Source organism: Mandrillus leucophaeus, unplaced genomic scaffold (genome assembly GCF_000951045.1).
Source record: "Mandrillus leucophaeus isolate KB7577 unplaced genomic scaffold, Mleu.le_1.0 Scaffold275, whole genome shotgun sequence".
In the NCBI taxonomy this organism is placed as follows: domain Eukaryota; kingdom Metazoa; phylum Chordata; class Mammalia; order Primates; family Cercopithecidae; genus Mandrillus; species Mandrillus leucophaeus.
Window position 1 is genome coordinate 2808105 of NW_012102865.1, and position 18847 is coordinate 2826951.

At 37.5% G+C, this 18847-nt stretch overlaps 1 protein-coding gene and 1 long non-coding RNA gene across 5 annotated transcripts in view; both read right to left on the reverse strand.

Annotated features, from left to right (window-relative positions):
* Positions 1-448: 448 nt before the first annotated feature.
* Positions 449-15803, reverse strand: LOC105543118. Of its 2 annotated transcripts, XR_001006582.1 has the most exons (5): positions 15773-15803; positions 12998-12999; positions 10035-10214; positions 8572-8636; positions 449-664 (listed from the first exon to the last, which is right to left on the reverse strand). It is a non-coding gene; the product is annotated as an uncharacterized LOC105543118 (long non-coding RNA). The 2 variants fall into 2 exon arrangements; XR_001006581.1 differs by lacking the exon at positions 8572-8636.
* A 740-nt stretch (positions 15804-16543) lies between these two features.
* The window catches only part of LOC105543117 (chromosome unknown open reading frame, human C21orf91), a 31058-nt gene continuing 28754 nt past the window's right edge, over positions 16544-18847 (reverse strand). Inside the window, exons 4-5 of one of the 3 annotated variants that reach the window (XM_011984887.1) lie at positions 18566-18628; positions 16544-16878 (exon numbers count right to left, since the gene is read on the reverse strand). In XM_011984887.1, the coding sequence (XP_011840277.1) occupies positions 16712-16878; positions 18566-18628 (230 nt within the window). In that variant the 3' untranslated portion in view covers positions 16544-16711. The remainder of the gene's footprint in view (positions 16879-18565; positions 18629-18847) is intronic. The other 2 variants (XM_011984888.1, XM_011984886.1) reach the window with 2 other exon arrangements.

Below are 18847 nucleotides of genomic sequence, written 5' to 3' on the forward strand. Positions count from 1 at the left end.
ACTGCCACCCAGAAAAGCAAAAAAAGAACCTAATATGCTGGCTCAAATACATCATTTTGGCAAATGTATGTATGTATGTCTGTATGTCAACATATGGGCAGTCTCACTTCACAGAAATGTCTCTGCCCTCCCTTCATTGAGGGGGGGCCATTTAGACGATTGTAGGTGGCTCCCAAGTGATCTCTGCTTAGCGACCACTCTCACCACATTGTCCCAGAGTGACTTCTCCATTCAAATGTTGGAGCCTCTACTGGTGAAAGTTTTAAGATCACTGGTGCTAAGAAATGTCTCCACAGCATAGCTTATTACAGGCTCTGTTTACACAAGCCGTCTGTGGGGGACTTTGGAATTTGGCAACTCATCAGTAGTTATGATGATCACAATCACCAGCCCCAGGACCAGGAACACACCTCCAGAAGCCGTACGTTTTCATAAGTGAGGCAAGGTATTCAGCATTGATCACCATCAGCACTGGATTTATTGTTTTCATTTTCAAGGATCTGACTCTGTTCTGAAAACCATAAAGTTTCCTCACTTTAAGGCCAAAATGTAAATGTGTGACATGTATTTTTCCCCAAGGCAAGTGAGTCCCTGCAGATGCAGTGACAAGCTATCTTTCAGTTTGATAGTTGATCAGTGAACTGGATGTAAAACTGCAGCAAGTCTGCAATATGAGGAAATTAGATAAGCAAGATTATCTCTAAAATAAACCTCTACTTTAAAAAATAATCTATGACTCCAGCCAAAGTGCACAGGGACTGACATGATTTGGGGGACAACATTAATAGATCATAGATGACTGATTCAATGTGAGAAGGAATAGAACTAAGTGTTAGAATTAAGGATTAAAACAGTCAGTGTAATGATTAAATACACAGGCATAAGAGTTAAACTACCTGGGTTCACCCCCTCTAATAGTATGATGGGCTAGATTCTTAAATTCTCTGCACCTGTTTCCTCATCCATAGAATGGAGATAATTGTACCTACCTCATAGAGAAATTGTGAAAACTAAATGTGATGATGTCTATAAAACATTAGGAACAATGCTTGCCTTTGAGTAAAACTCCACAAATGCTAGATAGTATTTTATCATTTATCATAACTAATGTTTTCAAACTGCTCACATGTGAAACTTTGATGATCAAGGATCAAGAATTTGTAAATACTAATGATAGTATTTATTTTAGCAATTTAAAGTAGCTTTTTTCAACTTGCTAACATTGGAAACTCTAAGGATCAATGATTTGATGAAGTATCAAGGATTTCTCAATTTGGGGGCCATTATATTATTGTTTTTTCTTAGTAAAAGCTTTTCCATTTATATTTTGTTTCAAGCACTGTGTTATGATTGGATAGTCTTCATTGATAATATTTGTTATTTGTTTTCTAGCTTTCAATGAATAAGACCTAAGAATAACAAAGATTTTTAAAAAATTTCAATATAATATATATACATATTTTTACTACAGTTATATATTTATGTTGTCTTTAAAGGTCAAATTGTGTTTTCTTTTTTTTGGTTGTTTCCTTTTTTTTCTTTTTCCCGAGATGGAGTTTTGCTCTTGTCGCCTAGGCTGGAGTTCAGTGGCTCATCTCGGCTCACTACAACTTCCCTCTCCCAGGTTCAAGCGATTCTCCTGCCTCAGCCTCCCAAGTAGCTGGGATTACAGATGCCCGCCACCACGCCCAGCTAATTTTGTATTTTTAGTAGAGATGGGTTTCACCATGTTGGCCACACTGGTCTTGAACTTCTGACCTCAGGTGATCTGCCTGCCTTGGCCTTCCAAAGTGCTGGGATTACAGGCATGAGCCACCGCGTCCAGCCCAAATTGTATTTTCTTAAGGAAAATATTTAGCAGTCCTACATCTTTTCTTACCCCGTTCTCATCCTCACTGCCTAACACCAACTTTGATCACTTGATTAGAGTCAAGTCTGTCAGGCTTCTCCACCAAGTTATTCTTTCCCTTTTGGAATTAATAATTATTTGGAAGGACATATTTTGAGATTATGTAAATAGTTCATCTCTTATGAAAAACTCAATTTATGGATTCATTTCATCACAAGATTTTCCTAGTTTATTCAACAGATTCACTAAGTATTTGGGTGCTTAAATTGCCTCTGATTTGGCTAGTGAGGACTCCTTCAATATGGTTCTCTGTTATTTTGACATGTCCCCATCTCTTTTTAGTATTTCTGTACTTTCTGGAACAAAAAGATATTCCAGACTTACCTTGTACTCCGAAGTCAATCGTTTCTCCAAAAGGGGCCCTGGTTTAGTGGAGAACAGTTTTTAGAAAGCAGTATTTGGGTTCTAGTTGTTACTCATTGCTTTTGTTGGGGGTCATTCTCCCAGACCCTCTTCTCAGTGGCCAAGCACAGAGGCACATTTACATCTGTGTGTATCTAGATTTGTATCTTAACTATCTATTAAAAAGCATGCATTTACTCCATTATCTTCAATTGCAACCAGACTCAGGGTTCATTCTGGTTCTCTTCTCTTTCATGTTTGTAACTCCTTGAGGAATGAGAAACTGAACTCCCCAAATTCTTAATATATTTACTTATTTAAATTCCTTCCTATATAATCAACCGTGTTGCTACGTTGTCCCTGTAAAAGAAATCAGAATATTGGGACCTCAACCTTACTATTGCAAAAGGAAAGTTAAGCCTGGGAACTGAGTCATGCAAATATTGCCTTTCTTTTTCCCCAAACAGATAGCTGTCATTTCACAATCTTGTGTCATAGCATTATATGTAAGCCAGGTTCCCAACACGGCAAAAGGCCATGTACCTCCCCAGATGGCCCCCCTCACAGATTGCTCTCAAGGAAGTTCCTTGTTAGCCCCAAAATCTTTCAGGATACATATTCCCCTATAAAACCAAAACATGCCAAATTGTAACCTTGGTTCTACCACCTAAGTTTAACTCCTAAAACCGAGTTCTGTTAAATCTCACCCTGACCATGTCAATTACAAGCTTATCTTCCAAGGTACAGAACAAGCACAAGACATGAACCACTCCTGCGCCTACCCTGAGATGGACGCATAATTGACTCTTTCCTTCCTCTTTTCAAAGTGTTCACCTTTTATGTAAAACATAGATTCATTTAGCGCTAGTTAGAGCCTCACAAGGATGTAACTATTTGTTTCACTGACTAACCTCCTTCCCTTTTCCCCTTAAGTAATGAGTTCCCCAGACCCTCTTCGGGAAGCCCAGGTTACAGATACTCCTGTGACTCGTGTTTTTCCTGGGTTGCCTTCAAACTTTGGCTTAATAAACCTCTACTAATTGAGACATCTGCCTCATTTTTGTTTAATAACCTTTCCCCCTGCTGATGCTTCCTCCACCCACTGAGGCTCTGGCACCCCATCCCCAATCTCCTGCTCCCCGCTGCCCCCATGGGTGTCCTCCTCCTCCCACTCTAGATCCGACAGCCTGCATCAGACCTCCTCACCCACCCCATGCTAGGCCCTCCTGGTTTGCTCCAGCTCAAACACACCTCACCATGCCCCTGTGAATGAGGATTAACCCTAACCTTGCTTGTTGCACCTGATAGCTCAAGGATGGAATTGTTCCAGAAAGAAAGGGGACGGAATAGCATAAACTCCATCTTGGGGTTTTCTTAGGGGATTTTGCTGGTGCTATTTCTGGCATCTACCAGTAATGAGATTTTACCTAAGTTGACTGATCAGAACAATTCAGCATACCCAGACATGTGGCTAAGCTGCAGGCTGCTCACAGGCATGAATTCTTTCTTAGCAGTAGTCTGTTTTCCTGCTCATCAGCACAACAGGAAACCAAGCACTGGTAATTGGATAAGTCTTCCTTTTACTTCTAATGAGCACCAAGTTAGTGGTAATGACTAAGAGGGCTACTGAACTAAGTTTCAGATCTTGTTCTAAAATTCTTTGTATCTAACTGGGCTTCCATTTCAAATTCGTTCAGCTGTGAGACTGGAATTGGCTTCTCATGAGCTCATCTGCTATTCCATTTACCTTAGCCTTCTCTTTGGTTCCAGGATATGGTGCCAAAAAATACATTTCTGCACAAGAGATGCTAATATGATAAGGGACATCTGGTGGCTTTTGTACACATTGCTATGATTTTCTTCTGTTGACCAGAAAATCCTAGTCACACAGTACCCACAGGCCCTTGAACATATGACTACAGTAATGTATAACTCGAGCTGCTTTACTTTGAAGAGCTAGTCAAGAGCAGCAGGGTAAGCGATTCCCACCCCACCCCACCCCCGCAGGTAATCGCAATAGACGTGTATAAGCTTTGAAATTTCCTATAAACAAATTTTGCTGAAACTGGCTTTTTGATGTCAAGCAGCATTTGTTATGCAAGTTCTACTGGTATTACTCTTCCCACAGTCTATCTTGATTGACTTTCAGGATGAAGACATCTAAGATACTTCTGGATTCCCTAGAAAATTTGTGTTGCCTATTCTTTTCCAACTGTGTAGTCCTCTCCTGGCTGTTTCCGGCTGGTCCAGCAGAGTGTGGAGAAATAGCTTACAATTCCATTAGAAAGAAGATCTTGTATAATAAAAATAAAAATTAGAAGCCCAGTTGGAAGTGGTATCAGGTCATGGGCGCTTTGGAAATGGAATCAGATTTGGTGCTTGTCTTTGACTCTGTGGCTAACAAGGTATCAAATGTTTGGAAGTTTCTTTACTGACTTAGGCCACCTAAAGGTATTAGAGTAGACAAGCAGTTTCTAAAAGGTGCTTTGTAGGTAACCAGGGGCCTGCTGGTCTCTCATAGCTGCCTCAGAGGCTCATGATAGAAGGTTTGGGAAACTAGGGGATTGTCACTGAGAGGCATACAAAGGGGACTTTGGTCGAATAATCTCCATTGTCCTTCGAGTAGAGCAGCAGCAGCTCTATTTCCTGTACATTTCACATTTTTTAATTCTTGAAGGATTTTTTTTTTTTTTAAAACAAAGACCTCTGCTAAAACCAAACCAAACCAAATCAAATCAAACAAAAGCTACAAGACTCCTGAAGGTCCCTCTAGCTCTATATTTTTAGTACTTTCCTATGATATTTATATATCCCACATGCTGGTTCACTTTGTCATCTGAGATGAGACCAATCTGTGTCCATCTGGGCTAGAAATTTCTTCCGTACTTTGATGAAAAGCAGTGTAGTCCTGCAAGATGTGAGTCTATTTCCTCATACTTTATTCACACAGGTATGAAGATGAGAAGAGATGGAGGCAGCAAAGGAAATGTGGCTTTGCACGTCACTAGCTCAACTCCCTCTGCATTTTCTCTGAAGCGAGGGAGGTGCCCCGTCGTCTCTATAGGGCAACAGCAGTGCACTGGGTCCCAACATGTTTCTGGGGCTTTTGTGAGAAGCAGTAGGCAGGAACGGTGAAGAGAAACTTAGCAGGAGGCCCAGGTGCTGTCTTTTCTAGTTTCCGAGCTATCTGATCAGGACAAAAAGGAACAAGCTCGTCCACAGCAAGATGGCCAGCAACTTGGTTATTTATCCAGTTAGTCTTGGGGAACTCTAGAGCTCTTCTAATAGCTGGGACTATGTAAATTTTTTCAAGGAAACATATACTGTGGGTTGGCGGTCGATGAGATTCAGTAGGATCCTTCTCTTATACAAGATGACTTTCTGGATGGGGTACAAAGGGAGGGGGCAAGGAGAATAAGAGAGGAATGAACCAAATGTTCAACATTCTACTACTCTTTAATAATTTATCTAAAATTATTGCATATTGAATTATTAGAGGCATTGAATCTTTTACTTTTTGTATAACACTCAGTCTTCAAATAATTTCTGATTGAACACTAGATTAAGAGGAAAAAATAACACCACAAATGAAATAACTTGTAATTTTATTATGCAAAGGATTATTCTAAAAAATTAATAAGCTGTTCCTCTAAGCCCTTTTAGAACACATGGAAAAATTCAGAATAGTGTAAGAGCCTCTTATGGGCACTTCTTTCTTTGGAGACGGTGATGACCCGAGTAGAGGATTTAGGATTGTGCTGCTCAGAGACAACTGTCTGCATAAAATAATGCCAGATTCACGGTTTCCAGACTTGTTAAATTCATGGAGTATTAAAATAAAATTGAAATAAAACGGAAAATATGATGCCCAGTTGGTCAAAATCAGTGTAGGTGTTGCTTTGAAAGTAGTTTTTAGATATGATTAACATTTAAATCCGTAGACTTTGAGTAAAGCAGATTACTCTCTGTAATGTGAGTGGGCCTCATCCTATCAGTCGAAGGTCTGAAAAGACTTGAGTTCCCCTGAAGAGGAAGGAATTCTGCCTCTGAACTGCCTTCAGACTCAAGACTGCAGCATCAACTCTCGGGGTTTCCACCCATCCAGCCTGCCCTGCAGGTTTCAGATTTGCCAGCCCCCAGAGCTGATTTAGGGAATTAAGCCAATCTTTCTCTCTCCACATATATACATGCTTTTTTGTTTCTCTGGAGAACCCTGACTAATAGACCAATACAAGATTGTGGTTTTAATTTCACCAAGTAAGGACTTAAAACTAAACAAATAAACAAAAATGAAAATCTACCATCTATTGTCATCACTTCATGAAAGAAAGAACAATTTACTATCCCCATAGGAAAGACATAATCTCAGAAAAAAGAACAATTTTATTGATGAATAAATTCTATCCTATTAACTAGCTTACCACATTGCCTTTACCTGTCTCATTTTTCACACACAAGAGCCAGCCTTTAGAAACTGTGCTAGAGGCAACCCAACTTCTGACTGTGTGGGAGAACCATCCCACTGTTACTCCTAAAAGAACATTCTCTCCCAATAGTTTCCCCTGATATGAGAATGTGAAAGAGTAACAAGATGCCAAAATATATAGACCTCTTTTTCTTTCTACAACATAGATGCTCTTAAACAGCATGCAGAGGATTGTGTAGCTGCTTCCAATAGGAACCAGGCTGACTCAGCCCTCTTTTCTTTTGTCACAGGTGATCACAGCAATAGCTTGCTATAACAGCACCTCACAGTTTCCTCTTAAAATGAAACCACGTTTTCTTTGTGCCGTTTCAGCTCAGTTCTGCTGTTCATACAGGGGCTTGGGAGTTTTCCACTGTAGGTTTCTTAAATTCATTATACTCGTAGAATGTTAGAGCTGGAAGGTCTCTAAAGATCATAAAGTTCAATTTCATTTTTTATAGATGAGAAAACAGAGGCTAAGAGAGGTAAAGAGGTGCTTAGTTGTGGCAGAAGATTAGAAGTTCCTGCATGTTGGTTTAGCAATCATCTTGCTCATTACAACTTCCTCTTCTGCCTTAATTACTTTTCAGTTCAGTTGCCTCTTTCCTCTAGAATAGCCCTTCTCTATTCACACTGCCTTTTCTTGGCTTTGAAGTTACAGATCTGAAACTCTTGTGTTAGCTATGCTATGGTTTTCTTCTACATTCTGTACACTGTACTGACCATCCTCTTATAAACCTCTTCTCATCTAGGTAAAGATTTCTTGACTTCCCTCTGGTGAAGCTTGATACCAACTGACCTATAAGGGCTTGGTTTTCACAACAGAGTCTTAGTTTACTTTTGCCATCGCACCAAATACTGAGAGAACAAATAAAATTATTGCTTGAAAAAACTAAGTGAAGATGATAGGATTCATATTTTTCCCACAAGCCATTTGCAGTAGTTTTTCATATTTCTCATTTATCCCACACTTGAAATTTCATCTATTGGTTTTTGTAAATTTTCTTTTTGAGCCACAAATGTTCTCAGTTTCAGATTCTAATCTATTTTCACTAGTGCTTTCAGTTTCATTTACTCCCATTTCAAAAATACTCCCTCTTGTTCTCTACAGCAATAAAATCCAAATGCAAATTCTGATAACCTCAGCCAATGGTGAGTCACAGTCTCTCATTTCCACCTCTTCTAAACGGTCATGGTCACTCATTTTCACTCTTCTAAGCACCTCTTTTTTACAGCAACAAAATCAGAAAGCAAATTCAGGCAACCTTAACCAATGGTGAGTCATGGTTCCTCATTTCTACCTCTTCTAAACCCCTCCTCTGACGGTCAGGAACCTCCTCATTCCTCAAGTAGTAGCTATTCAGTACTTTACCACTTCCCTTGAGTCTCTGACCCCATTGTCTTTTTATTCTTTCTCATAGAAAATAGATGCAGCCAATTAAGTACTTTCTCAACTTACTCTCCAACAAATCTGATTCAAATATGTTCATCTGCAGTTTTACCTTCTCTCTAGTGTCAAACCCTGAGGTGATCCTAAACCTCTTCAAAGACAAGTCATTCTCCATGTGATACTCTGTTCTGTCTCTTTAAACTGGACTCCTTTGATTATTGCTACCTCTCTATCGTTAGCCTTTCTACTGGATCTGTCCTCTTAATATTTATTCATATTCAAGTACTTTCCAACCTTAAAAAAATAACATTGAACCCAACATCCTCTTTGCCTTAACTTCACTTCATAAAATTTTAAAGACATCATACCTCAAATCCACAAGCCTACCTGTCTTAGTCCATTTTATGTTGCTGTAACACAGTACTACAGAATGGATAATTAATAACAGTTACTGATTTGGCTTACAGTCCTGGAGGCTGGGAAGTCCAAGGGCATGATGATAGCATCTGGCAAGACAGCAAGACTTCATGCTGTGTGATAACATGGTGGAAACAGCAAGAGAAGATGTGAGCAAGCAAACCAGAGGGGGCTGAACTTGCTTTTATAACAAATGCACTCTCATGATAACTAACCCACTCCCTCCATAACATTATTCATCCATGAGGGCAGAGCCTTCATGACTTAATCACCTCTTAGTAGACCCCACTTCTTGATGCTGTTGCTTTTGGGATTAAGTTTCCAACACATGAACTTGAGGGAACACATTCCAATCATGGTACTACCTTGCATCCATACTATAATCTGTTGTGATCTACTTTTGCTCCCACAGGTCCATTAAAACTGTACTCCCTGAATTTCTGGTTGCTAAATACAATGAACATTATTCAATCCTTATTCTTTTAATCTCTTGGCAGAATACTTTCCAGTTGACCAACAGAGTCTTGTTGGCTTTTATATCCCTTGGAACCAAAGACTTACAGGGCTTGGTGGAGTTTCTGGCAACATAAAAAAATCTGAAAATTGATGAAAGACTTAAAATGGAAAATAAGTGGATGCCAAATGGTGAAGGCTTTAAATGCTCAACTACGGGGACTAGCTTTTATTTTGTAGGAGTGATAATCTAGAAAGGTCTCTTAGCAGGAAAGTAGCATTACCACATCTTTTGGGAAGTAAATTCTGGGGCAGTTTATGGTTTGGAGCAGTGGTTTCCTTTTTTTCTCTCTTTTTTTTTTTTTGAGACAAGGTCTTGCTCTGTTACTCAGGCTAGAGTGCAGTGGCACAATCACGGCTCACTCACAGCCTGGGAGGTCTCAAGCGATCCTCCCACCTCAGTCTCTGCCCCACCAAGTAGCTGGGACTACATGCCGGTGCCACCATGCCAGGCTAATTTTTGTATTTTTTGTACAGAGTCTTGCTACATTGCCCAGGCTGGTCTCCAACTCCTGAACTTAAGCAATCTACCAGCCTTGGCCTCCCAAAATGCTGGGATTATAGGCATAAGCCACCGTGCCCATCCTAAAGCACATTCTTAACAGGAAAACTGACATAGGCATTACCAAGAGGTTTAATTTCTCTTCAGAATCTTCCCATCAGATTCAGTTGACTCAAAAGGCAGCCCATGTGGCTGAGGGTTAGTTTAGATATGCACTGGCTCTTAGCAGTTCACTTTTGGAAATGAATTTCGTAAGATCTCAGAGTAGAACACAGGACATAGATCCAGTGGAAGAGGTTAGGTTTAACGAGCTCTGAGTTGCAAGCTAGAGAAAGCAACTAGTTGACTGGCTATAAAGGACTTTATTCAATGGGGAGAGATCACCCAGAAGGCTGGGAAACCAGGCAGGAACAAAGGTGATGTAATCAACTACTAGGATCACAGTCCAAAGTGCACAAGGCAATGGCTATTCAAACACCAGATGTCGGGAACTTACCTGTTGTACTTACTGGATATGGGATAACGGCTGTTGTCCCTATTGATAGTTAGCCACTGATGCCTTCAACACAGGTCTTCTATTCAGTTTCTTTGCTTCACCAGTCAGGGCGAGGTGCTTCAGATACACAGCAGGTTGAAGTTTTTGGTTCTAGAGGTGGTGACTTGTGCCATCCAAACACTAGAAAGGGATTCAGATGTGGAAGAACAGCAAAACACCACAATACCAAAATCAATAATAGAAAATAAAACCCAAAGACGTAAACTTACAAGGATCCAATGCATCGCTTTTATCAGATTCTAAAAGCAAAACCTTTCGAAGCTTTTTATGAATTTAGAGTATTGATATATAAAATAGGTCTTGTTCTGCCTGAAGTTCCCCTTCCTATTCTTATCCACCATCATGTACGACTTGTCAGCCTCTAAGACACCTGCAAAGAATTTCTGGTCCTATCATGACATTAAAAATTAGGGGAGAGCAAACCGTTTTACAAATAGTTTGAAAATTCCCAAGAAGGCTGGGAAACTGAGCATGAGGAAAGCCTAACAAATTCAGGCTTAGAAAAGTTACAATGTATTTCTCTTAATGCCACTTAGTTAAACTAAACAGGAGAACTTCATTTGTGGTCTAGTACTCTTTCCAAACCAGACTCTTGGTCTCCATTTCCTCTCCTGAAAAACAAAGCAGTATGACTATTAGACTTTGAAGAGACTTTAAAAAAGGACAGATTATTCTAGTACCCCATGAAATGTTTCAATTCTCAAGGAGTCCTTATTTTGTAATTTGCCTCTGAACTTTTGTAAAATCATCTGTTTCCTAGTTTTAAAACTGCTTGTTGCCATAAAAGCATCATATAAATGACTTTAAAAATCATTTGTGGAAAAAAAAGTGGTAATGTGATATTCAGATTCATAATGCTAACTATGACCTTGAGTATTTTGTTGTAGTCCTAATGTTTTAAAGCCGATTTAAAAATACTCATATTCAGATAAGCCCCAAACTAAAAACAACTCAAATGTCCATCAACAGGTGAATAAATTATAATATATTCATACAAAGGAGTAGTACTCAGCCACAAAAAAAAAAAAGAAAAAAAAGGAACTGAACTATGAACTATTACTGATCCTTGAGCTAACATGAATTTTAAGAACATACAGTGGAATGAAAAAATGACTTCATTTATGTAAACTTTTTAATGCAGGCAAATGCAAAGTACAGTAATAAAGATCAGAACAATCAGGCCAGGCGCGGTGGCTCATGCCCATAATTTCAGCACTTTGGGAGGCCGAGGCAGGCAGATCACCTGAGATCAGGAGTTCAAGACCAGCCTGGGCAACAAGGCAAAACCCCGTCTCTACTAAAAACGCAAAAATTAGCCAGGCGTGGTGGTGTGCACCTGTAATCCCAGCTACTCAGGAGGCTGAGGCACGAGAATCGCTTGAATCCAGGAGGTGGAGGTTGCAGTGAGTTGAAATCATGTCACTGCACTCCAGCCTGGGCAAGAGAGAGAGACTCCACTCCATCTCAAAAAAGGATCAGAACAATCAGTGGAAGGAAAATGGAAAGTGAAGTGACCGTGAAGGAAACCAAAGGGAGTGATGGCTCTACAGTTGCATACATTTGTTAAAACTCAAACGATACAGTAAAATGCCTGTGTGCTTACTGTATATAAATTACACCCCAATTAAAAAAAATTGCATAGACATCTAGTAAGTCACAGGCATCTTATTTCCTGCTTCTGTATTGTTGGGAGACAGAGAATATTAAGTATCAAAGCTAAGTTAAGATTATTACAAGAAATTAAGAAATTGTCAGATAAGATCATTCTAAGTATAGACTCCCTAAACCGGCAAAGCAAAACCCTTCATATAGACCCACCATTTAAAAAAAATAGCTACTTTTAAAAACATTCACTCAAGCTAGCAGATAACAAAATACTTATTTTATTGTTGTAAAATTAAAAATAGACAAGCATATATACAGTTCCAAAGCAGAGCAATACAAATATATAAATTATTGCAGTTTTCAAAGAAAATATAACAGCCAAATAATTGTCAATACTTTTCTGAAACAAACTTGGTTTTTACCACAGCAGTTTCATTTTGTTTTTCCAAGTCTTAACACAATTTTGTAAAGTAAATTTCTAACACCAGGGAGATTAAGTTCAAAGACCATAGTATATGCTACTGTTTTAAAGTAAGGTTAACACACACACACACACAAACACACACACAAAATGGAATTGAACAAAAGTTACTACTTAATACTTTCTAAACTGCCTCTTCTGGAGGTAGGGTGAAAGAAAAACATTCTAGATGTGTCTGAAAGAGACAAGGTACACACTTACTAAAATTCCCCTTTGCTTTATTTAGGTGTAGTTGAGGGAAGTTCAACTAATCTTTAAACCTTTTTTGGGGGAGGGCAATACTTATCTTCATGATTTTTTGTTTGTTTACTCTAGTAAACTTAAAACTGTGAAATAATTAAATATTATTAAAATGTATTAGTAATGTGGACTCAAACTAAAAAGAACAGGGAAAGCATATGTTACAAACTAGGTATTTTGGAGACTTGACATAATATGGTTCATATCAATGTTACCATAGCCAGAAGTTGCTTAATAGGTTAGACTGCACCATAATAAGGGCAATTCTGAAAGGATGAAGTGAAATAAAATCCTGAGATGCAAGCATTATAGCCCTCCTCCAAGTTACCTTTATTTCGTATGAGGGCTCTAGTATTCTGGTAAATAAACTCTTCCCTGCCCTATGACCACAAAACTTTACTTGGTAAGAATAAACTGTTGAGGCTTTTATGTCTTACTAATTTTCACCACAAATTTCCTGAAATAATTACTCCTACCAACCTAAAGTTAAAAATACAATCACACACTGAAATGATATCAATTATCTTTGCTTTACATCTGAACAAAAAGTATTAACATTTTTTATAGCGTATTACACTTCTTAATAAGCTCTTAGTAACAACATTTGTCAGTAAATGAACTGGCGTAAGTCAGAAAAAGTGACAATACAAGAATTTTACATGGTACCATTTAAAATTTTCATGTACAAGTAACTCACGTTATGGTCACTAACCTGAACCTCCAATTAAGCTACACAAATAATTTACTCTTTAAAAATCCCTACTTTAGAGCATTTACATGTTACATTTTATAATTTAATAACGAAAGCAGATTTTTCCAGAACAGAACAAAACCCAAACTGGGAAACATTAAAACACAAATAGATCTAAAAGCTTACTTTAAAAAAACCACAAAAATGTACTGACAAGCCTTACCAGTGTAAACACTAAGGTAAAAAATACATAAACAACATAAAACACAAAACCATTTTCAGTCATAAAGAATATGGTAAAATGGCTGGGCGCAAGGGCTCACACCTGTAATCCAAGTACTTTGGGAGGCCGAGGCAGGCGGATCACAAGGTCAGGAGATCGAGACCATCCTGGCTAACACAGTGAAACCCCATCTCTACTAAAAATACAAAAAGAAATTAGCTGAGCGTGGTGGCGGGCGCCTGTAGTCCCAGTTACTTGGGAGGCTGAGGCAGAAGAATGGCGTGAACCCAGGAGGCAGAGCTTGCAGTGAGCTGAGATTGCGCCACTGCACTCCAGCCTGGGCAACAGAGCGAGACTGTCTCAAAACAAAAACAAACAAAAAAGATGGTAAAATGAAAATCCATATCTCAAGATGCCTGTCAAGATATATTTGATTATATATGTTGACTATATTTCTGAAATCACTTTCTAACATGAAGCTGACATTGAAAAAATAATCCTTAAATGTATATAAAAATGGGCACTTTGTGGTAAAATGAACATGTATTTTGAAAACCTAAGAACGTGTCTTTGCTCTACCACTATTCATAGTAAACGACACAACAAAACACTATTCTGCTGCCTGAATCATCTATTACTGGACACTCAAGTGTATGCCTTTTAAAAAAGACTAATTTAGATATTAAAATGAGGATCAAAGGATAAGATGATAATCTCAGAGTAAACATAATTGGATTTTTAGTTTAATTATAAGGCTGAACTGATTTAAAACTTTAAAGAGAATCTGTGTGGTCAAAAACACTTTTCTGATTTTTAAAACTCAATTTAACTTGTCAAATTATAAAACTGAACATGAAAACGATTAGTCTTATCTCACTCCCCTTAATCACATAAGCTCTGAAAATTTAGTAATGAATGACTGGCAGTCTGTTTTGCCACTTTTTAAACAGCAGTACATGAGATATGCTTCGAAACATCCTCAAAAATTACTAACAACAGTAGAGAACAGCCAAGTACGGAAAACAATATTTGTGACATTTCATGTTCTCTTGTTAGAACTCAACTCTGTACCTGATACTTATATTTGCATACACAGTAATTGCATATTCAATTAAGAAAACATAGGACTAAATTATAAGTTTACCAAATATTTGGATAAACTGCTGTGCAAAATACTTCAAAAAATTTTTTTTCACTAGGAACCATCCAAATAAAGTAGTGTGAGTACCAGCACCACAAAGTTTTTTTTAAGAGCACCTCTCCTTTGAAGAGCTTAAGTAGAAATATCTAAATGCAATAAATCAGAGTCCCCACTTAAGACCTTAATACATGCACACTCTTATCCACTTGTTCCATACTCATTAGTAAAGCTATGTATTTGTCAGAAAACTCCTTTTTTTGGATAACACTGTAGCATTCAGGACTGCAACTTATGGCTCATATTCTGGAAATATGCTACTACTGATATCAAATGCAACATATCCCCAACTTTTATGACTGTCCCTAACTCATCTAAACACAAACCCAAATGTGCGCAAACACACTGGCTGGTAACCATCTTACTGAATTACGCCAGAAAAGAGTAAAGTCAAATTTGAAAATGTGGGAACAATTAAGCACTAAGATACTGGCATAATCAGGAAATGTATTTACCCAACTTGTAAGTTTGAATATTTTGATATTGCACACATTTAATTTAAAGCTCATCAAAACTAAGGCAATGCATCCATACTCCCTGGATTTTAAATTCATTTTGCATGACTTAAAGAATTGAGAGAAATCAAAAGCATCTTTCAAAAATTCCCCCAAAAAGTAATGTTATACTTCAAAGAAAAACAAAACAAAATCAATGGATATCAATTAATACTTTCAGGCCAATTTAACACGTTAGCATTACAAAAAGTTGTTTTCAATTAGATTTAAGTGTTTGCTTAAATACTTTTTTTGTGTTTAAGAAGAAAATCTGACCCAAGCCAGGGTAGGCTGCCAAATTTAAGGCAAATGTCATTTATATCTTTATGCATGAAGCTGCCAAGTTACTGGGCTTTTCTGTAGATACTTTCAAGCAAAGATCTACCTCATATATACATTCTAAACATGAGTTAAAAACAGAATTTAGAGCCCATTTTAATTCTGCATTGGTTATAGCTTTTACTATAATATATTATTAAAACTTATCTAGCTGTTTGGGACAATCTGTTAGATAAAAACTCTTTGGAAGCATCATAGGCAACTTACGAGAACATTCTATATATAGGCTTATATTTTTTTAATTAGGAGTTTTGCTTTCCTTCTGTCAAGTAATCCTGTTTTTCTCTATAAAGTTTAGAAAAATACCTCACAACGCTGTTTTTGAGCACTAAGTTCAAGGATGGTGATAATACAATTTGGACAGTTTAAGTATTCTTGAAACTTTGTGGCACACAAAATAACCTCACTTTCTTTTCAAAGACAGAACAATTTCACAGCACATTCAGTTTGAAGATAGATATTATATTTGAATTGGAAGTGAGGCTTGACTTACTCTGTCCAAATTCTAATGCATCGGTCATTGGTGTGAAGCTAATAATGAAAGAAGCAGAGGAGGCTTTCATTTCCATGGAGACAAATTGACAGAGAAGCCAGATTAGTCTTTTCTTCCCGAGTAACTGCTTTTGTTAGAAAACAAAATAATGTATTTTATTTACTTGAATATTGCTTTAAAAAGTTACTAATTCCTCTTTTTAAGAGTTATTAGAAATTAAAACAACTCAACTAAATAGATTTCTAATCCAAAATACATTTATCTTTGGAAAGCAAGGTAACTGTTGTAAAAACACTGTATTAAAAGAATAAAATGCAGTGACCTGAAATATGGGTGAACATATTCACACATGATAGTGTAAATAAATATACAGAACCACTCAAATATACAATTATAAAGAGAACGGCAAGTACCTAAAATAGCATTTTTACATATAAAATTTTTATATTAAAATATTGCTCATAATAAATAAGAGGTGATATGAATTCCATTTCCCTCTTAAAAATTATCTTTAGTAGTTTAAGGAGTTTGTTAATCTGTTGTTTCGACAGGTGAATTACATTAAAATGTTTAATAAAATGACACTCTAACAGTGTATTTAAGTAGTCACATGTGATAAAATTTGTTTAGTAATTATGGGAAAAAAGAGTCCCCAAATGAGCCAAAATGATTAGCCCCAGAAGACTAGAGTATAATGATCTGCTTTATTTGAAAAAGATGTCTAATACTGCCTTATGTTTGGCAAATTTAATGACCATAAAAAAATGGACCAGGACTTTCTTCAAACTTCTTCAAAGTCTGCATGTCTGGGAGACCAATAAAGGGCAGGGCATACTAAGTCAGTCTGTTCAGGTCAGTTGTTTATGGGTAGGTGTGACTTCATTCCTGTTCGCCCTACTTGCAGACATGGTAACTTAGAATAGTTCTTCAGAAGCTGTTCGATGGCAACGTGGCGGACATGGAGCTGTGAGGCCAAAGAATCTTTTTCTTGCACTTGGTGTGTTAATTCTTCAAAAACTTCTGTAAAAGATTGAAAACCTTTCATTTGTAGTATGCAGAAAGCCAGTGCTATGATTTATATTTAAAGAACTCTAACTGAAATCTACGCATTGGGCAAAGTGTCACAATGAAACTGATTTGATACCAAGGAAACACTTGTGTTCTCTACAAAGCATATCAGTTCTGATCATCCTAGGCATCGTATACTGTACATAGCCAAGTGGAATTTGGCTTTTCTCCATCAAGTGAAATTTGAGTCATAGCAATGACTCCAGAGATGCACAGCAAACATGGTGGCTGCTACTGTAGCTGAGCCACTTTTCTCAATTAGAATCTATAAACAGATTCAATCAGTATATAATGTGATTTACGGACAAGAAGTGCCCATTAGTATTCAGGTCTGGAATCCCGTCTAAGAGGCTTTGGAATCAAGACTACCAGGAGTTTTGAATCCTTGTTCCTACTCTTACATGGCTCAGGCAAGCAACTTTTGGTTTCAGTTTCCTTTCCTGTGTAACATTAATAACGACAGTAAGCACTTCACCAGGCTATTGTAAAACTTAAATGAGATCATATTTGTAAAACACTCAAATTTCTACAACTATTATTGCGATTATTTTTATTATTCTGAGAGGCTGTGTGGTTAAGCTTTGGAGTTTAAATCCTTGATCTGCTACTGATTGCATGCATGATCTCTGTAAGCAACTTAACATCTCTGAAGTACAATTTTCTCATCTAAAAGGAAATAAACTGAAAAGGAGACAATTGGGGAATCTGAACATTAATTGTTAAGTGTTAGCATCAGACTTGATGATGTTAAGGAATTATTAATTTAAATGGTGTGATAATGAGATTGTGACTGTTTTTTAAAAAGTTATCTTTTAGAAGAAATCCTAATCTATGGACAAAAACCAATGTGTTAGCTGGATTTGGCTGAAAATAATCCATGCTATGGATGCAATGTAATCCATGCTATGGATGCAATGTAATGCAATGGGAATGGATGCAAGTAGAGATGATTATTATTATGCCTTTGATAACAGTTGAAGTTGGTGAAGATGGCTTAAGGGGTTCACTATACTAGTCTCACTACTTTTATATATGTTTGAAATTGTTTATAATTTAACAAAAAAGACTAATATCACATGCCTTGAAGAACTGTTTGGGAGCACTCCCACACAGTGCCTGGTGCAATCGTGGGTAGTCAATAAAATGTTAGTAAGAGGTTGCAGTTTCCATTTTCACTTAGAAAAGAAAAATGTGGCCGGGTGCAGTGGCTCACACCTGTAATGCCAGCTCTTTGGGAAGTTGAGGCAGGAGGGCTGTTTGAGCCCAGGATCTCGAGATCAGCCTGGGTAACATGGTGAGACCCCATCCCTATAAAAAATAGAAAATTAGCTGGGTGTAATGGTGCACATGACAGTAAGACCCAGCTACTTGGGAGGATCACCACTGCATTCCAACCAGTGTGATAAAGCAAGATTCTGTTAAAAAAAAAAAAAAAGAAAGAAAGAAACTAAAAGAAAAATGTATTTCCTCTGCAATTGAAAGTTGTTTGTTTCTTATTCTTTCTGCTCTGGAAATTCTAACAGGTTTGAATATCTCATTTCCAAATTTAAAGGTAGATAAAGCCAATGGTGTCTTATCGTAGGTGATTTTGTATGTCAAAATTTTTCACACACAAAAAAGCAGTGAGAGTGATTCTTACCCTGGATTTGCTGGAGGAGCTTTGCATTCAGTTGTTCTACCTCACCAAGAGTCATCGAATTCACTGAAACATGAAAATGTATTCACTATTACCACAACAACCTAGGAAAACATGCAGCTTACATCACCAACACAATATCCTATTTTTTAAAATCTGCACTTAACTGTCAACACAACATTCAGCAGTACTCCAGCATTAAACCATTAATGCTCTTAAGTGTGGAGGAGACGTTTTCAAACCCTGACCACAACCCATGGTAAGAAACTTTTATTTTTATTCTGT